Below are 19,306 nucleotides of genomic sequence, written 5' to 3' on the forward strand. Positions count from 1 at the left end.
CGTGCTGCCTCCTGAAATGGTTGCCTGTTGGTCAGTTCCGGTTGGTGTAGGGCCTGTGTAGTCCTGCTGCCTTCTTTTGACGATTGCTGTAGCAATCAATATCTTGCCCGTGTGATCCTTTTTCTTCAGTCCTTTCAGCTTGATATGTACTGAGTATATTCTTCCTTTTTTGTTTTTTAACCCCAAGCTTTTATACATTTCATTATACTACTTTGTCTTCTCAAGCTGCTCTTAAAAAATGCTTCTTTCGGCTCTTTTACTGCAATTCTTCAATTGACTTTAGTTCTAAAGTCTGTGATCAGTAGCAACCTCCAGAATCTCTTCTATCATCACTTTGATAGTTTTTCCTTTGATGTCTTTTCATACCTCAACCTTTTACTTTCTTCATGTATAATATTCTTGATGTTGTTTCATACCTCATCAGGTTTTCTGTCTTTAGTGTTCAATGATTCAAATCTGTTCTTGAGATGTTCTAAAAAATCAGGTGGGATATACTTGAAGTTGTATGTTAGCTCTAATGCACATATTTATATTTTCTTTAACTTCCACCTAACCTTACATGTGAACTATTCATAATTACTCCATAGTTCACCCCACTTCATTGGCTGATGCTGAGTCCCTCCATCCTTTCCTTCCACATGTAGTCATTTGATTCCTGGGAATTTTGTCTGGAGAAGTCCATGTGTATAATTGCCTTTTTATTGTTGAAAATATATATTTGCACTGAACAAGCTGTTGTGATCTGCAGCTTCGTTTCTATCCCCAGGACTGCATTTTTAGACCTACTGTTCTTTTCTTTGCAGGGAGAAGGAACTGCGTCCATTTGTTAAAAGGATAGTCACTGAAAACCTTATAAATAGGAGCACAACGTTGTCAGATATCCTGAACTTCTAATGTTCAACTTTAGCAAGTACAACATTTATGTACCTATTAAATTTGAATAAAGTGAAGGTTGTGGAGATTTGTCCCAGGATTTAGAGTTTAAATTTCTAAATACTAAGCCATTGCTTACATGATATAAAAAATAATGCAAAGACTATTTAATTTCTAGATTTATTAGTGTAAAGATGGCTTGGAATCACATCTGGCTTCCTTGAATTAAAACAAAAGCAAAAATGGAAGATGAATCAAACAACATCAGGTTAAGACTAACTCATAGGAGGTGGAATTCAGGCCTGCCTTCACTTTTTCTTCCTTTATCAATTGTGACATAAGCCACCCCTCCCCAGTCACACCTTGCTTCTTATGGTTCCTTAACCTTCAACAATGGCCACATAAACACTCAGACAATACTCATAATTATAGAGTGAATTAGAGAAGTTAACAAGTTACAAGTCAGCATCAGAAATCCTCAGGATGGAGTTCTCCCAGTCAGAAGCACCCCTGCCCTGCTTAGGCAAGTTTTATTACAAAGCTCCTATTGTGCTGAAAAATGCCCAAAGGGCAAGTCATTCTGACATAAGCCACTCGCTCTAGCTTTATTATTATTATTTTATTGGGGGTTATACAACTCTTATCACAATCTGTACATATATCCATTGTGGGTCAGTACATTGAGCTCCCCAATTAAGTGTCTGGAAACTTCTTACTCCACAAGTGAACGTCTGCCCAGAGGCACTCAGCAATATTAATTCTGTGTCTGGCTCTTAGTTCTACTACATCTGCTTCTTTGCCACCCCTCTGCTGTTCCTCCACTGTCAGAGCCCTCTGTCTCCTGGATAATGAAGGTTCCATTTGCAGGGATCATGTGTGTTGGAATAGACCTGTGCTCCAGGAGGCTTTCAATGGATGATTTTTATGGAGGTAGATCACCAGGTCATCCTTCAGAGATACCTCCAGGTGGACACAAACCTTCAAATCTGGTTAACATTAATCATTTCCTCTAGTCATGGATACTGATTCGATATATCCTTATAGACAGCCAATTGTTGCCTTCTAATCCATTGTGACCCATACTGACACTGTAAGACACAGTAGAACTGTCCATAGCATTTCTGTGTTTCTATGTAACTATGTTATTGGACATACAATGTAAAGCCACTGATCATCTGTACAGATTTATATGACTATGAAAAAAGGATACAGTTTAAGTTGGAGGGTTTTATGGGCTCTGTTTAAGATTAGTATAGGTATATAAGCATGATAAATAGTTCTTTGAAAGTTCTAGGATATGACCAGTCAGATGAAAAACCATATTTAGTGATATTTGCATATTTAGTATCAAGGTAATTATGAGGAATTATACTGAGCATAAATTCTCCACTTAAATTCATTTTTCAGTCACCACATCATTAAATTTTACTACTAAAAATAGTCCTATGTGATCAATGTATTGCCTCATTCAAGTTTATCTAGAATATATTCTTGATAATAATTGATGTGAAAATTATTCTATAAATTATGATGGGGTATGAGGAATGCGCTTTTCGCTGCAAAAACAAAATGTACATTATTCAATAGGAATATGTCTCTATGTTTTAAAGAAGTGGATCTCCAGAGACACGTTTATTTGGGGTTTGGCTAATTAGACAACTCAACTTGCTAACCATTCTGCTTTTCCTTCATGGCGTCACCGTGGCTTTCCAACTCCAGGTGCAATCTTCATTATCAGGGAGGGCAATCTTTCCTAGGTTGCAGTCCACTTACCTTAGGTCTCACTGGTCACTAGATTATATAGCAACTTTTAATTGATCTGTTTCAAGTGAGACAATAAAGACAATTTTACTAATTACCTATTTGACCTATCGCCATTTCCATTTTCTTGAATTGGCTATGTTATTTTCCATGAGAATTTGGGTGAATCACTCCTAGGACACATTGGGTCACTACAACAATGCTGTTTTCAGTAAGTAAACTGGATGGTTATGATGATGGATGCTGGGTACTTTGGCTGTTGTTGGGTTCCTTCCAGTAGTTTCTGACTCGGAGTATCCCGAGGTGGACCAGACTGAAACATTCCCTGTTTTGCATCCTCTTCACAGTCATTTGTATGCTTGAACCCATTGTTGCAGCCCCTCATTGGATATCGGCTTCTCTTTGTTGACTCTCTACCAGACATGAGACTGTTCTCCATGGAATGAACCTCCAGAGATCATGTTCGCATGAGCGGAAATTTCTCCCTTGTCCCCCTCAAGCACCTCCTTCAACACAGATATGTGTGCTCTTCCTGTAGTCCATGTTATAGTCAATACTCTTGACCCATACTCTAATTTTAATGCGTCACTTCTTCTTTGTTCTTCATTCATTGTCTAGCTTTCACCTGCCTATAAAGTGAATAAAAATTCCATAGCGTTGCTCACACACACCTGAGTCCTCAAAGTGATATTTCTGCTTTTTAGCATGTCAAAGAGATCTTGTGCAGCAGATTTACCCAATGCTTGCTGCTTCCATGGTGGATTGTAGAAAGAATAATTCTTGATAAATTCAAATGTTTCTCTCTGTATTATGATACTCTCTATTGATATAGTAGTTTGGATTTTTGATTTCTTTACATTGAGTTTCAATCTTATGGAAGATTGTAGTCTTTGATCTTCATTACTAAGTGATTAATGTCCTCCTCACTATCAGCAAGCAAGGTTGTGTAATCTGTGTATCATAGATTGTTAGTCTTTCTCTATACATTTTCCCCCCATAAAATCCAGCTCCTTGGATTAATAGCTCAGAATACCGTTGGAATACATATTGTGAAAGACTAGAGCTTGATGTACACATTTACTTTTTTTGATCCATGTAAAAGCAATAGCCTTTTAAAATTATAAATATATTTTTCAACAACATAAAGGATGACTATATACATGTACTTTATCAGATATAATATACAAATATCAATTTTTTTGCATCTGTGGAAAGAGCTAATGGAGCAGTACTGGCTCATATCACAAATTAGAACATGGCCAGGTTCCCTCATGGGAACTAGCCTAGCAACTGATGGCCTACAAGTTCAAATTGAACTTGAAGAAAATAAAAACAAATTTGTGAGAGCCACTCTAACTTTTATATATGTCACCTGAATTTATTGACTATCTCAAAAAATACATTTGCCATTTTAACTCTAACGTCTGAAGACCAGAGTGTTGTGGGATGACATCAAGGACATTATACATGAAGGAAAAAAAACAATAATTAAAATGATAGAAAAGAAAAAAGACGACAATGATCACCAGAAGACACTCCTATTCTTGAATGTAAGCATTGTTAAAGAGAATGAACGAACAGTTTTATATAATTGTCCTACTAAATTTCTTATAGACTCCTTTTTTTAAGAAATATTTTATTATTAAAAAGCTAGTTATTCAAAACTATTTTGTCCTAAACATGCTTGAGCATTAAAAATATTTACAAATTTGCATATACATTTCATATCATTTTTAATGTTATCACTGCTTTTGGTGCCCAAATACTTCTTTGGACTGTAATGTGAATTACTGCTTTTATTGTTCTCCATTTGGATTACCTAATATTTACTTCTAATATGCAATAAAAAGAGAAAAACAACATTAAGGAAAGAATAAATATTAAAACTCAAAATAGTTGTATAAACAAACATTTTTACACAACCAAAGTATTCTTTTCTTTTGTGATTGAATTGCTTAAATATTTTGAAAAATGTACTAACATATTTGAATATTTGGATGCATGTTATTATATACTTATGTATCAGAAAGTTTATTTATTCTAAGAAAAGTAATTTAGGTTAAAAATTGCATTTTTTTGAATATCCATCTCTCTCTATTTTGTTACACACTAAGATGTAGTATTATATATTTTCTGTGAAGTTTCTATAGCCTGCTTCATTGTCTCCTTGGGACTTAACAAACACATCTTATGAATGAGCATTAGATACAAGTAATTTTATATGTCTGTTTTATTCATTTATATCTTTCCCTGTTGTTTGATATCAGGAAAAATATTTTCTATCTTTTGTGTGAATATACAATATTTCTACTATAGTCTTGGCTTTTTCCTTATGAAATATCATTATCAATGTTGTTCCTTCACTCTGAAATAATTATAGATTGCTATACAAAAAATAATGACTTTCAGGATTTCATAAAAATGTATTTCTTTTAGTAGGGCAGGTTAAACAATGGTTAAGTGCTCCACGATTGACCAAAAGGTCCACAACTCAAATCCGAGGAATACCAGAGTTGAAACAAAAGGTAGTCTGCTTCATAAAAATTGCCAACTTTAGAAGCCCTGTCTAGCAGTTCCACTCTATCATTTCTGATCATGCTGAGTGGAATTTATTTGATATCAATGGGTTGGGCACTTCTTTTAACAACTGTTACATAATATGTTCTATACCATGATATGTAATATGGTCACCTTTAGTATATTCTATGGCTAGTGATTATCATGCAATTATAATTTCAAGTTTCTACAAGCAAACTATACTTTGATGTGTAGTGCCAATTATTTTAAACAAAATGGAGTAAATGTACCATTCATTTCATTTTCATACTACTCTCTTTTGTATTTCAACTTTTTATAACAATTAAATCATTTTATTAGGGGCCTATACAACTCTTATTACAATCCACCCATCTATTGTGTCAAGCACTTTTCTACATTTGTTTCCTTCATCATTCTCAAAACATTTGTTTCTACTTGAGCCCTTGATATCACCTCCTCATTTTTCCCTTCCTTCCTCGCTCCTCCCACCCCCATGAACCCTTGATAATTTATAAATTATTATTATTTTGTCATATCTTACCCTTTCTGATGTCTCCCTTCACCCACTTCTCTGCTGTCTGTTCCCCAGGGAGGAGATTATATGTAGATCCTTGTAATCTGTTCCCCCGTTCTCCCTCACCTTCCCTCCACCCTCCTGGTATTGCCACTCTCACCACTGGTCGTGAGGGGTTCATCTGTCCTGACTCCCTGTGTTTCCATGTACATGCTCCAGTCCAGCCAGATTTGTAAAGTAGAATTGGGATCATGATATTGCGGGGGGAGGAAGCATTCAAGAACTAGAGGAAAATTGTATGTTTCATCATTGCTACACTGCACCCTGACTGGCTCATCACCTCCCCGTGACCCTTCTGCAAGGGGATGTCCAATTGCCCACAGATGGGCCCCGGATCCCCACTCTGCACTCCCCCTCATTCACAATGCTATGATTTTTTTTTCTTTGATGCCTGATACCTGATCCCTTCAACTTCTTTTGATCTCACGGGCTGGTGTGCTTCTTCCATGTGTGTTTTGTTGTTTCTCAGCTAGATGGCCGCTTGTTTATCTTCAAGCCTTTAAGATCCCAGAAGCTGTATCTTTTGATAGCAGGGCACCATCAGGGATAGATATGGGGCCAGGACATGCCACCCCATCAGACTCTACTGGAAAGCACTCATAAAGGACAACAAATAGACCTTGAACTATTTATAGGGTTTGTTGTTGTCGTAGCTATTGTTTTATTTTCCATAGTTGCTTTGTTGTACTCTGTCTTGTGTTGGTGCATATTGTTGTCTCTGCATGCCTACCTGGAAGGGGTAGATGGGATAAAAATGCTGGAAGAGAGAACAACGGGATGGTAGTTCTCGGGGGGGGGGGGAGGAGAGGAGTAGGCAGTGGAAAGGAAGTGGGTGTTTCAAATTTTTATTATGGCACTTATAGTGTGAAAAAAATTCATAACCATTTGTGGTAATTACTTAATCTTGTGTCAACTTGAGGATATTGAGAAGGGTTTGACTATAGCCTGTCAATCAGGTCACAGCCTGATTATGCTTCCCGGTGGCTGTTACATTCTTTCTCTTGGGAGGTGGGCTGCACACACACTCTCTCTCTGTTTCACTTCCTGTTGAGCTATGTGCAGGCCCATACCAGTGTTTAGATACACCCACCACCATTTGGATCCACAAGACTTTTCACCCACCAGCCTATGATCTTCCTGCATTAGGCATCATTTCATGTGTTACATGAGTCTAAGAGGAATTTATGGACTTGTATCAGACATATGGGCTAATATTGGATTTATGGTCTTAATCTGGACTGGGATGTTTTCTCAATATACAGTTGCTCTTTGCTATAAATCTCTCTCTTACACACATAATTTGTTTCTCCAGTCAACCCAGACTAACATACCATTTATCAAATAAATTTGTGATTGCCAATAAAAACAAAAAAAATCAGTTGCTGTTTTCATTCCAGTTGAGTCAGGACTTTGTTGCCAACAAGTGCTTCTTGTTGTAGTTCGTATGTATGGCAGTTAGGCTTCATGAACGACTGCAAGAGATGATAAAGCAACAGCAACAAAGCCCCAAACCACAGCTCTCCTTTCCCTTTCCATACATAGGACCCTACTGTGGCACTGACACAGCCCTCCTGCTCTGCCAGCAGTCTGATGGCTGGCAGTTAGCTGTGAGTGCTGCGTTCTTGAGATGCTGTTTTCAGATGGTGTTTATTCTCCATTGAACTCTGGAACCGGAGCTGGGCCCTTCCATTTGAATTGTGGCACCTTTTTTTAAAAGTGTTTAGGAATAAATAAGTAAACTCTATAACCAATATTTATTGACAAATTTCCTGGCCTTTTCCTCACCAAGATAGGACTTTATTTTGCTTTGTGTTGTTTTGCCATCACCACAAAGCACCTGCCCATTCTTCTAGGGTACCATGGCTGTCCTATGAGAATTTTGTTAGGAATCTTACTCCCATCTATCTTACAGCCTTGATCATGCCCTTTTACATGCATTTTTTCTCCTCAAAACTCAACATTTAAAAGGATGTGCTTGGAAGTCCTCAAAGTTTCCACAACTGCTTTTTGATGGGGTGTAAATCAAATAGCACACAAACCTTTGGGGAAGAGTTAAGGAGATGATAACACCGCCCACAGAAGCGTATGTAACCAGATGGGGGAATATATCAGGAAATGATACCTTCAAATGTTGATATTTTTCTATCATAAAGATTTCTACGGTTTTGTAGCAATAATTTTGACTCACACATATAGATAGAAAAAGTTAAAGATACTTGAAAAAGCATACAATGTCAAAAGTGTTTTTATTGCTTCATATATATAAAATTAGCTTCTTTTAATTTCTATATCGCCACTAAAAAGCTTAAACAGATTACTACAGAGTGGATTCCAACTCACAGCAACCCTATAATAAAAGATAGAACTGCACCTGAGAGTTTCCAAGACTGGGAATAGAAAACCCAGTCTTTCTCTCACAGAGAAATAATACCAAAAAAAACTGTACCTCTTTGAGGAAAAAAATTGGTCAACAAATTACAACTCTTCTGCTTGTTAAGAATCGTGAGCCCTGGTAGGTAGTGCTTGTGTGTTGGACTTTTAACTGCAAAGTAATCAGATGGAAATCACCAGCCCTCTGTGGGAGATGGCAGGACTTTTTACTCCTATGAAGTTACAGTCTCAGGAACCGAAGGGGCAGATCAAGCCTGTCCTATAGCATCGCTATGAATCGGTAACTCAATGGCAGTGAGAGTTTTTGCCATCATAATATAAATGAGAAAAATTTGCCCCTTCTTTTTGCACTTTGAAATCCAGAGCTGCTCCACAGGAGAAAGATAGGGCTTTCTACTCAGGTAAAAGGTTACAGTCTCAGAAACCCCCAGGGGCCAGTTCTAAACTGTCCTGTGGGATCTTTATGAGTTAGAATCCACTTGATAGCATGAGTTTGACTTTTTGGTTATTGTTGTTAAATTGTACAGTCCTTAGAAATGAGCATTATGTCTAGTGAGGTTCTTCTGTATTCTTTTTGAGAATTACACATTTTTTCCAGTTTGTTTTATATTTGCTCCATTAACATTACTTTTCATATAAAAGTCAAACAAAAGAACATTTAAGCACAGGAGGAAAATTCAAAGGTAAATACATTGCTAGGAATTAATTTTCCTACTTGAAAGCTAAGAATTTGGACAACTAAATATTAACTAAATTTCACAATACCGCAGATACTTCATATTTCTCTGAGGATGTGTAGAGAGCAAAATTACTGTCAGTAAGATAATGTCTGATGAATGTGAACTAATTTCTTCTGAACATCTGGTTGCCAGCCACTTTGAATATTAAACTGAATCCTGTAGCTTTACAATTAAATTCATTAAAATGGAGTTAATATATTATTGACTTAAAATTATAATTGAATAAAGAATTTTTGTGGTATTTATACTTTAGTCATCAAAGTTGGGTCATAAAACTTGTCAAAGAATAAAATTAATTTGATTTTGGTATACATATTTGACAGTGCACCAAGTGTTCAAGCACCTCATTTTAGGGGCTGAAACTGTGCATTTATCTGACCAATTTGAGTTTGAATTATTTGGATCATTTTCTATGTGAGCCATAAAAATAAATAGCATGCATATTTAAAAGTGTTCTTTTTTTGTTTTATTTTGTTACATTTCCAATACCTAAAAAGGATTTGGTTTAAAAAATAAAATTTAATAGCCTTTAATTTGTCATGTGGAATCTGACTCTAGGTGCTTTTTATTACCACCATATATTTATCTAAGTGAAACATAAAATGGTGTAATAATAGAGAATTTAAAGTAGCTTCTGCACATGAGCAGACATGCTAACTAATATGGTGAATAAAAGCCAAATATAAATTGTCAGAATTTCTGTCTTTTGTCATATATTTGCTAAAATAAGATATCTTAGTTAATTGTCTTAGGAGCTATTGCATTTTCAGTAAGATGTAAAGGCCACTGGTGGAAACCATGGGGAAAAATATTTTCATATGTTATCCAAAACTTCATGTACTTATTTGATTTTCAAATTGCAATAGATTTATTTTATAATAGCAGCTGTCAAATTCTAAGTTAAGACAATTTTTATGTAAAAAACACTCTGATATTCCCAATTATGAAAGTACTCAAAGTATAGCAGATATTTATCTAATCTAATAACACCAATTCCTCTTATTTCTGCCTCAGGTACAGCTCTTGTCTCTTATCCCTCTTCTCCATTTCCTTTATCACTTACTTTAAGTATAGAATTACATATCTTTGGACAATTCAATAGTATCTTTTGGTTTATAATATTAACATTAAAAAACTAATATTTAATACCCCAACTCACTTTGATTTTTCATTTCTCCTAGATTCATTTGCCCATAAAACAAAACTGATCATATAAGCTATAGTTAATGTTATATTACCTGAGAAAGACCAAATTCCTAACTCAGCTGCACATTCCAAAACAAACCCAACCTCACTGGTTAGCCCATCTGCCAATTAATGCCCAGAACTTATATTTTTCTCTCTGTTTTATTCACTACTTATCTATTAAAATGTCACCTTCTCAGATAAAGCTTTCTGAACTCCCCAAGGCATACTTAATTGATTCATTGAAGTTTCATCCCATAACACATTATTCATATTCCATTGAGAGAATTAACTTTATTATTATTATTTTATATGCTCATAATCTTACAACATTCAGAGTTCCTTGGGGATGGAGATAATTACATTAATATTTGCTTCTTTAGAGATTAACATAGCACCCTGTAGTATTTTCAATTTAATATTCTCAATAAACATTTGTTGAAGGAACAAATAAATGAATGAAGGAAATCCATAAATTTGGGGAAAGATGTCAGCATAAAAATGGTATTATAAAACATTTTATATACATATATTTATATGTTGAGTATTAAAAAGCACATGAACTTTGGGCCTCTACTCAAGTACTCTCTGAACACAAGAACACTTTGTTCTAATACCATGGCATTCTTTGATGCTCATCTTCCCTACACGATCCTAAAGACAAAATGGGGGCATAAGCAAATGTGGTGAAGAAAGTTGATGGTGCCTGGCTATCAAAATAGATAGCACGTGGGATCTTAAAGGCTTGAAGACAAACAAGTGACCATCTAACTGAGAAGCAACAAAGCTCACTTGGAAGAAGTACACCAGCCTATGTGATCATGAGGTATTGATGGGATCATGTATCAGGCATCAAAAACCCAGAACAAAAACTCATAGCAATGTGAATGAGGGGGAGTGTGGAGTGGAGACCCAAAGCCCATTTGTAGACCATTGGACATCTCTTTACAGAAGGGTCACAAGGAAGAGACGAGTCAGTCAGGGTACAATATAGCACCATTGAAACACACAACTTTCCTCTATTTTTTTAATGCTTTCTTCCCCCCACTATCATGACCCCAATTCTGCCTTACAAAAATGGCTAGACCAGAGCATGTACACAGGTACAGAGAAGAGCTGGAAACACAGGGAATCCAGGACAGATATTACCCTCAGGACCAAGAGTGAGAGTAGCGATACCAGGAGGGTGGAGGGAAAGTGGGGGGAGAAAGGAAGAACTGATCTCAATGATTGGCATGTTACCCCTGCCCCAGAGGGCAAGCAACAGAAAGGTGGGTGAAGGGAGACAACAGTAGGTGTAAGACACGAAAAAAATAATAATTTATAAATTACCAAGCATTCATGAGGGATGGAATGTGGGGTGGGGGGAGGGAAAATTATGAAGAGCGGATACCAAGGGTTCAAGTAGAAAGAAAATATTTTGAAAATGACAATGGGAAAATATGTACAAACATGCTTGATATAACTGATGTATGGATTGCTATAAGTTTTTAGAGTCCCAAATAAAATGATCTTTAAAAAAATGTTTAATGTAGTACAAGAGCTCCAAACAGCCAATAAACTAGCACTAATTATTATTATGAGAGGATATCTTTAGGATGCATTAGACCGATCAATATTTTCTTCTCAAACTACTTAAGTATTTTTCATTAGAGAGTGCTTTCATTTTTCCAAATAGAATCAAAAGGAGGATATTTTCCTACATTATTTCATCTGGTGGGTCATTTAGACATCTGAATTAAGAAACCAGATTATTTTATAAACATAAGCTCTCAGAGCATGTTGTTAATATTTACCTGTCTCTACCTACGAATCTTCTATCACTATTCATGTATATAAAACCAAGCCATAAAAGAAATAGGAGTAGAGACAGAATACGTTTAGGTATAATTAGAGATGAAAGAAACTGTTCTTGTTTCGGTGCCCTTGAGTCCACTCAGATCCAAAGTGACCTTATGCACTGCCTGGCCCTGTGCCATCCTCACAAGAGTTCATGTGCCTGAATCCACTGTGGCAGACAATGTGTCAGTGCGTCTCTTGGGGACTTTCCACTTTTTCTCTGCCCCTCCACTTTCCCAAACATGATGTCCTTCTCCAATGACTGATCACTCCTGACAACATGCCCAAAGTATACAAGACGAAGTCTTGCTAGCCAGGCTTCTGAAGAACACTGTCCTTACTTCTTGCATCACAGATGGATTGGTACTTTTAGAAGTCCATGGCACTTTCAGTATTCTCCAGCACTACAATTGAAATGCATCAATTTTTCTATGGTTTCCTTATTTTATGTCCAAATTTCACATGGATACCATGCAATGGAGAATGCCATGGCTTGAGTCAGGTGCACCTTAGTCCTCAAAAATCACATCCTTGCTCTTCAATACTCTAAGGAGGTCTTGTGCAGCAGATTTATCTAAGGCAGTACATCATTTGATCTCTTGACTGCTGTTTCTCTGAGCATTGATTATGGATCAAAGTAAAACAACAGTCTTGGCAACTTCAACCTTTTCTCCTCATGATATTACCTATTGGTCCAGTTGTAAAGATTTTGGTCTTCTTTACATTGAGACATAATCCATACTGATGGAAGTCTACAATCCTTGATCTCGATACGCAAGAGCTTCAAGTCCTCCTCCCTTTCAGTAAGCAAAGTTGTGGCATCTGTGTATAACAGGTTGTTAATAAAACTTCCTCCAATCTTGATGCCACATTCTTCTTCATGTAATGCCCCTTCTCTGATGGTTTGCTCAGCATTGAGGAAAGAGGTTCTTTAAAAATTATATTATTCTACAGATTACTGACTTGAATATATTTGATAAAGATTAGTGGCAATTTTTAAAGAAATAAAACCTTATGTTAGTCTCAATGTAGTGGAACTTATATGCAGGTAGGTTGTATAATGTTAGTTTTATAATTTCAAAACAATTTCTGAGAACTCTATACAACACCTTTAATAACTTACTTGTGGTTTTAAGGAGCTGACTTTTTGAATCACAGGTCAACGTATAACCACTAGGTCACCAGGGCTTCTAGCGTAAAAATAACATCTACAAACTCCATACCATTTTCCAATACTAATAAGAGGATTAAGTTAAGTAAAAATTCTTTGTTCAATATATTTGTAATTACAGAAAGTGTCCATTGTAATGGAAAATGAATATGTTAATATTTGTAAATTGGACAGAATAATCTGATGTTAGAAATATATCTGAGTACAATGATAAAAAACACTGTCTTGCCTTTAAGTATGAAAATATGTCATTTTGCCTATGTTTTTCTTTAATTGGAAGCATTATGCCTTATTTGAATTATTTATCATTTAAACCATGCATTTAAATCCAATAACAGATATCTACTATTATAAAATAGCAGTTAATTATCAAAAGTTTTTTGATTGAAGTATTCAAAACATGATCTTGCTCAGAATAAGTACTGAAATCTTTGACTATCTGAGTATTTTCCTTTAATAAAGAAAAGACGAGTATATTTCTTACTTCTTTCAAGCTCTATCATAATTCAAGATTGCTAGTCATATGGAAGGGGAAATATTTCAAAATAGCTCATGGCTCTTACCAAAGCTATTCATCTTAGCTTTCTCAATGGCAACTCTTGCCACCCCCTCAATTTTTCTGTATTCTCTGTGATCGTGCCATTTTCTAAAAGATAAATTGCTGTTATTAGATGCTATCAAGTTGGTTATGACCCATAGCAACCAGTAGAACAAAGCATGTTCTGATCCTGTGCCATCCTCACAATTGTTCCTATGCCTAAGCCCATTGGGGCTGCAGCTGTGTCAGTCCTTCTGGTTGAGGGACTTCCTCTTTTTCACTACCCCTCTACTTTGCCCAACATTATGTCCTCCTCCAGGGGCTGGTCTCTCCTGAAAACATGGCCAAAGTTTGTAAGACTAAGCCTTGCGATCCTTGCTTATAAGGGGCTCTCTCTGGCTACCTTTCTTCCAAGGCAGATCTGTGGGTCATTTTAGTAGTTCATGATATTTGTAATATGTTTTGACAGTATCACATTTCAATGTATTGATTCTTCTAAGATCTTCATTATTTAGTGTCCAACTTCCTCGTGCATTTGAGGTGATTGAAAATACATGTTTGGGGTGAGGTGCAACTCAGTCTTCAAAGTAACCTCGTGGCTTGTCAATACTCTAAAAAGGTCTTGTGCCGCAGATTTACCCCATGCAATGGGACTTTTGGTCTCTTGATGGTTGCTTCCATGAGCACTGACTGTGCATTCAAATAAGCTAAAATCCTTGACAACTTCAACGTTTCCTCCATCCACTCTATTGGGTCAGCTTGGAGGAATTTGGTATTCTTTCCACTGAGCTGCAATACATGCGGAAGGCTGCAATCTTTGACCGGCATAAGGAAGTGCTTCAAATTATCTTCACTTTTAGCAAGCAATGTTATGCCATCTGTATATGACAGGCTGTTCATAAACCTTTTTCTAATCCTGATGTCACCTACTTCTTCATTTAAACCAGTTTTTCTGATGATTTGTTGAGAATCCAGAATGGGTAAGTATAATGAAGAGATATAACCCTGTATAAGCCTCTCCTGATTTTAAACATGAGCATCTCCTTGTTCTGCTTGTCTCTTGATCCATTTGCAAATTCCTCGTAAGCACAATGAACTATCCTGGAATTCCCATTGTTCTCAAGGTTAACCATAGTTTGTTGTGATCCACACTGTGAAATGCCGTAGCAGAATCAATGTAGCAAGTAAATCTCTTTTGGGTATTCTCTGCTTTGAGCCAAGATCCATCCAACACCAGCAATGAGATCCCTTGCTCCGTGTCCTTTTCTGAACGTTTGGCCTTGTTAATGGACAACTGCAATGTACTGGTGGATGACTGTTAGCAAAATTGGACTGGCATATGATGTCAGTGATATGGTTCGATTGTTTGATCATTCGTTGAGCCACCTTTCTTTGATGCAGTAGAAATATGGATATATTCCAATCAGTTACCAAGTAGCTGTCTTCTAAATTTTCTAACATAGCTGAGTGAGTGCTTTCGGTGTTTCATCAGTTTTTTTTAACATTTCACTTGGTATCCATCGGTTCCTGGAGCCCTGTTTTTGACTAGTGCCTCAGTGGCACACGGATGTCTTCCTTCAGTGCCACCAGTTCTCACTCATACACTACCTCCTGAAACAGTGTGGTGTTGACTAGTTCTTTTTCGTACAGTGACAGATAAATCGCTATCTATAAAAGTTAACCGAGTTGAGCCTTTTCTTTTTGTTTCCTTCAAGAGAAGTCAAAATTTCTGTGTTTTTCATTTTATGGCTACAGAGTTATATTTCCAAAATAAAGCTGTTGACCTGCAACCTATGAATACTAATCAATAAGGCCAGTTTTTAAAATCTGAGCAATGAATAGGAGAAAATCAAGATACCGTTTGACTGTACGAGCAAAATATTCCTACAGTCCCTACAGGGGCTTACATAATTGAACACCGACATAGAAACCCTGAACATCGTGTCGGCCCTCATTGCATTTGGGGGGTCCTATATTCTCAAACTCATCCAGCTACTGGTAACACAAGACCAATTAACCTATTGTAAAATACTTCTGTTATTGATATGTGTCTAAGCTGTCTCTTTCCTTTTTCAGAATGAAGAACAAATTTTGGTACTTTGAGTTTGGCACATCTGAGACTTTCTCAGCCACCTGCAAGAAGCTGCATGAATCTGTAGAGATAGAAGTAAGAAAAGTTGATTTTCTTTTCTTTTACTGTGAAGTGATGCACATGTGGTTAATATGTGTGAACCGTGATGATGAAATGAGCGATGTCTTGAACAACCAAAGCAACAAGCTGAACTCGACATTCTAAAATATAATGTCTGTGGGGATAGATTACCTAAAAATAATAGTACAAAGAATATAAAGTTAAGTTTGGCTGTGAGTTGTTTGAATGCAGTATAAAAGAGTAAGAGCTGGAACACAACTTTAAAAATCGATGGAGAAGTTAGTGGATATAGTGTGGAGAGAAAAATGTGAGATAAAAGAAAGTAGTTGAAAAGACAGGGGGAAAAGTTGCAAGATACATAAAAATGTATTATTTTCAGGTCTCAATATTTTATAACCTTTAAAACACAGTTCACAAAAATTGTTCTTACTTTCATGTTAAAGGTTAAAAAAAATACACTTTTCCATTTCATACCCATTCGTTAACGAGGTTTTCTCAGTTGCCACGGGTGCCGGTTCCCCATTACACTTAAAGGAAGTGGAAATGCCAAGAAAGAGAGCAAAGACAGCAAGATAAGTCACATTTTTTTTTTTACAGATTTGAAGCAAATAGGTCTACCTCAAAAATGTAGGCACTGTAGAACTCAAAATGTAGCAGACTGGTTAGAAAAATGTCAGTTATATTGAGAGACTTTAAGGGTTAAAGAAAAAGTTATATTCTGACAAGTTATAAAGACAAAGACAAAGGCACAGGACTGTGAAACAACATGAGCATTTAATGATACCTGAAATGGATTGAAAAACGTTGCTTTAAACACTTTCACTTTAAAAATAAGCTCTACTTCACTGGTGGCATGGGTCAGAAGCCGGGTGACTGGAAGTAATGACCTGGCTAGTCATCCTAACGGTGTCAGTTACTGTTTTGGATAATAATAAAAGTAATGCTATTTTTCAATGTAGCATTTTCCCACATTTTCTCACCAAAATTGGTCAATATGCTTACATCCTAATATGTTTGATGATAATAATGTAGGTGGAATGCTTGCATAACTTGATAAGAACATTATCATGGAAAGGATGATGATCACAGAAGGAACGATTTGAGCGCTACATGAACTTGGACTGGACTATCTGTAGTCATTTTATATATATCAACCTTTTTAAAAAAATCTACATTTCTCTTTTACATTCCAAAATTATTTGTAAGATGCTTAAAATACAGATTTTTGAAATGTGGTTCCAACAAAAACCCCTATGATTGGTAGCACAGTGAAAACTATTTTAAGCATTTGCTTTCTGGCTGACTTGAGTCCTACATTGGACTCTCCTACATTTACCTTACCCTACCCTGGAGCACCCCTTGAAGAAGAACCATTGCCAATGATACATAGGATAATATTATATACATTCAAATCGCAAATGGTCAAGAAGATATTGAGAGAAATACCATATATACTCGTGAATAAGCCGAGTTTTTCAGCACAAAAAATGTGCTAAAAAACTGGGGTTCAGTTTATACATGGGTCAGTGTTACCCCAGCGAGGTGTAACATCTCGCAGGTAGCTGCCATTCCTCCACTGTTCATTCAAAGCCCCGCTGACACTGCAGGGCTTTGGATGTTTGTTTACTCACATCTAACCAATCAGAGCCGTCCTATGACATGGACGGCTCCAATTCGCAGAAGCACCCTTGGTGATTCATTTACGCCTGGCAGCTGAACTGGTAAGGATGTGTCTGTGGCTGCGCTCCGTCTCTCCCCTCTGCTCTCTGTTTTAATTCACATCCTGCATTTCCCACCCTAGGCTTATACTCGAGTTTCCCAGGTAATAATTAGGTACCTCGGCTTATACTCGGGTAAGCTTATATTCGAGTATAGATGGTATTTGAAAGTCATGTATTATTCATTGAGAAAAATACACTTGAATAAAAATAAATGTGGAAAAGATTGATTTGTATTTTTAAAATGATAATGTTTAAATGGTTCGGTCCACAGGGCTTTATATCTTACAGTAAAAAATAAAACTATACTGTTTCCTAAGAAATCCGGGCAACTAGAGCTGTTTTTCTTTTGTTTGTCTTGGTCATGTTCTCAAAGTTGAGCTTCTATGCTTTGCATCCACTGTCCTATTATGGGGCCAGTGTGATAGCATTTCCAAATTAGAGCCAGGGCTATATACTTCCCATATTTTGGTGCACATCTCAAAATACAATTACACATATTTTTGTATTCTAGACCATTGTGTGCATTGTTGTTTATGGATAGTAATGAAAAACGGGCCACTACGTTCAATTTTTAATGAATTTCAGCTAGCATGATAGCAGAATATGGTTTTCTACCCTCAAGGTTACTTCATAATTAAGTATAAGAAACACAGCAATTCAGAAATTTGATCCTGTTTTCTGTTGTTTCTTATTTGTCCTAAAATTACACCAAGTACATTTGAAAAATATATAATAAATATCCAGTAACAAAAAATCCTTCAGTAGTGAATATATATTTTATAAAGCAAATAAGTTGATGTGTGTCCCTCTATTTCACATTCTTCTTTAATAGAGGAAGCCCCTTCCAAGGGGTGGATATTTGAGAAGCTATAGATTTCATGAGCTAATGGTTGATAATAATGATAACCATTTAGAGTTATCTGTTACTAGCTATAGCTCATGTTTGATGTTAGCAATGTGCACACATGATTTGATTTAGGCTTCATCAAAACCCTATGAATTTAAGTGATACTATTATACTTCCATTGCATATTGAACATTTGCTTTAATAATTTAAGAGAAAAAGTATTGTGTTACAGCCAAAATATTTAAATCTAAGGAAACCAATCAAATAGAAATAATACTATAGATATAGAAATGTATGCACATAAAGACACACAGAGAAAGAGGGATCCTGAAAAAGATAAATTTTAATTTAAAAATGTCCAGTAATAATCTAGCTTTATTATTATAAAAATAGATTAAACTTTACTAGTACAATAAGAACACACTAGTCATTTAGTAGGTATTGCCATTGGACTGCTAACCGCAAAGTTCAGGAGTTCAAATCCATCAGAAGCTTCAAGGGAGAAAGATGAGCTTTCCTACTTCAGTGAATAGTTACACTCTCAGAAACCAAGGAGACCAGTGATACCCTACCCTACAGGGTCTCCATGAATTTGAATCATGTTGATGGCACTGAGTTGAATTGAGTATATTTAAAAACTAAAGTTAGTATGAACTTATTTGAATGGATGAATGTGTCCCTGAGCACCTCGGGTCAGGATCCAAGACTGACATTTTAAATGATTTTTGCTTTGTATCACGCACAGGCCACGTTAATGAGAGAATAAGAAAAACCATTCTTTAGGTATACCAGTCATTTGCATATGAGTGAGACTGTGAAAAATGACATTTTTTAAGAATTTCCATCCAAAGTATTGAGATCATTTTTTTATGAATCAGTTTTATAAAGTTAGGTATCTCTAGAATTAGAAAAAGCAAGGTTGACATCAGAAGCCCAAAATAAATTAGTAGAATACCAAAGACAAGATTCTTATTGC

General features: G+C 36.1%; 1 protein-coding gene across 6 annotated transcripts in view; it reads left to right on the forward strand.

Moving 5' to 3' along the window:
• The window catches only part of DGKB (diacylglycerol kinase beta), a 712,573-nt gene that overhangs the window by 497,661 nt on the left and 195,606 nt on the right, over window positions 1-19,306 (forward strand). For all 6 annotated transcript variants that reach the window (XM_075558344.1, XM_075558345.1, XM_075558348.1 and 3 more), the window contains one exon: window positions 15,687-15,777. In XM_075558344.1, the coding sequence (XP_075414459.1) occupies window positions 15,687-15,777 (91 nt within the window). The remainder of the gene's footprint in view (window positions 1-15,686; window positions 15,778-19,306) is intronic.

The sequence above is a fragment of the Tenrec ecaudatus genome, chromosome 9 (assembly GCF_050624435.1).
Source record: "Tenrec ecaudatus isolate mTenEca1 chromosome 9, mTenEca1.hap1, whole genome shotgun sequence".
NCBI lineage: Eukaryota > Metazoa > Chordata > Mammalia > Afrosoricida > Tenrecidae > Tenrec > Tenrec ecaudatus.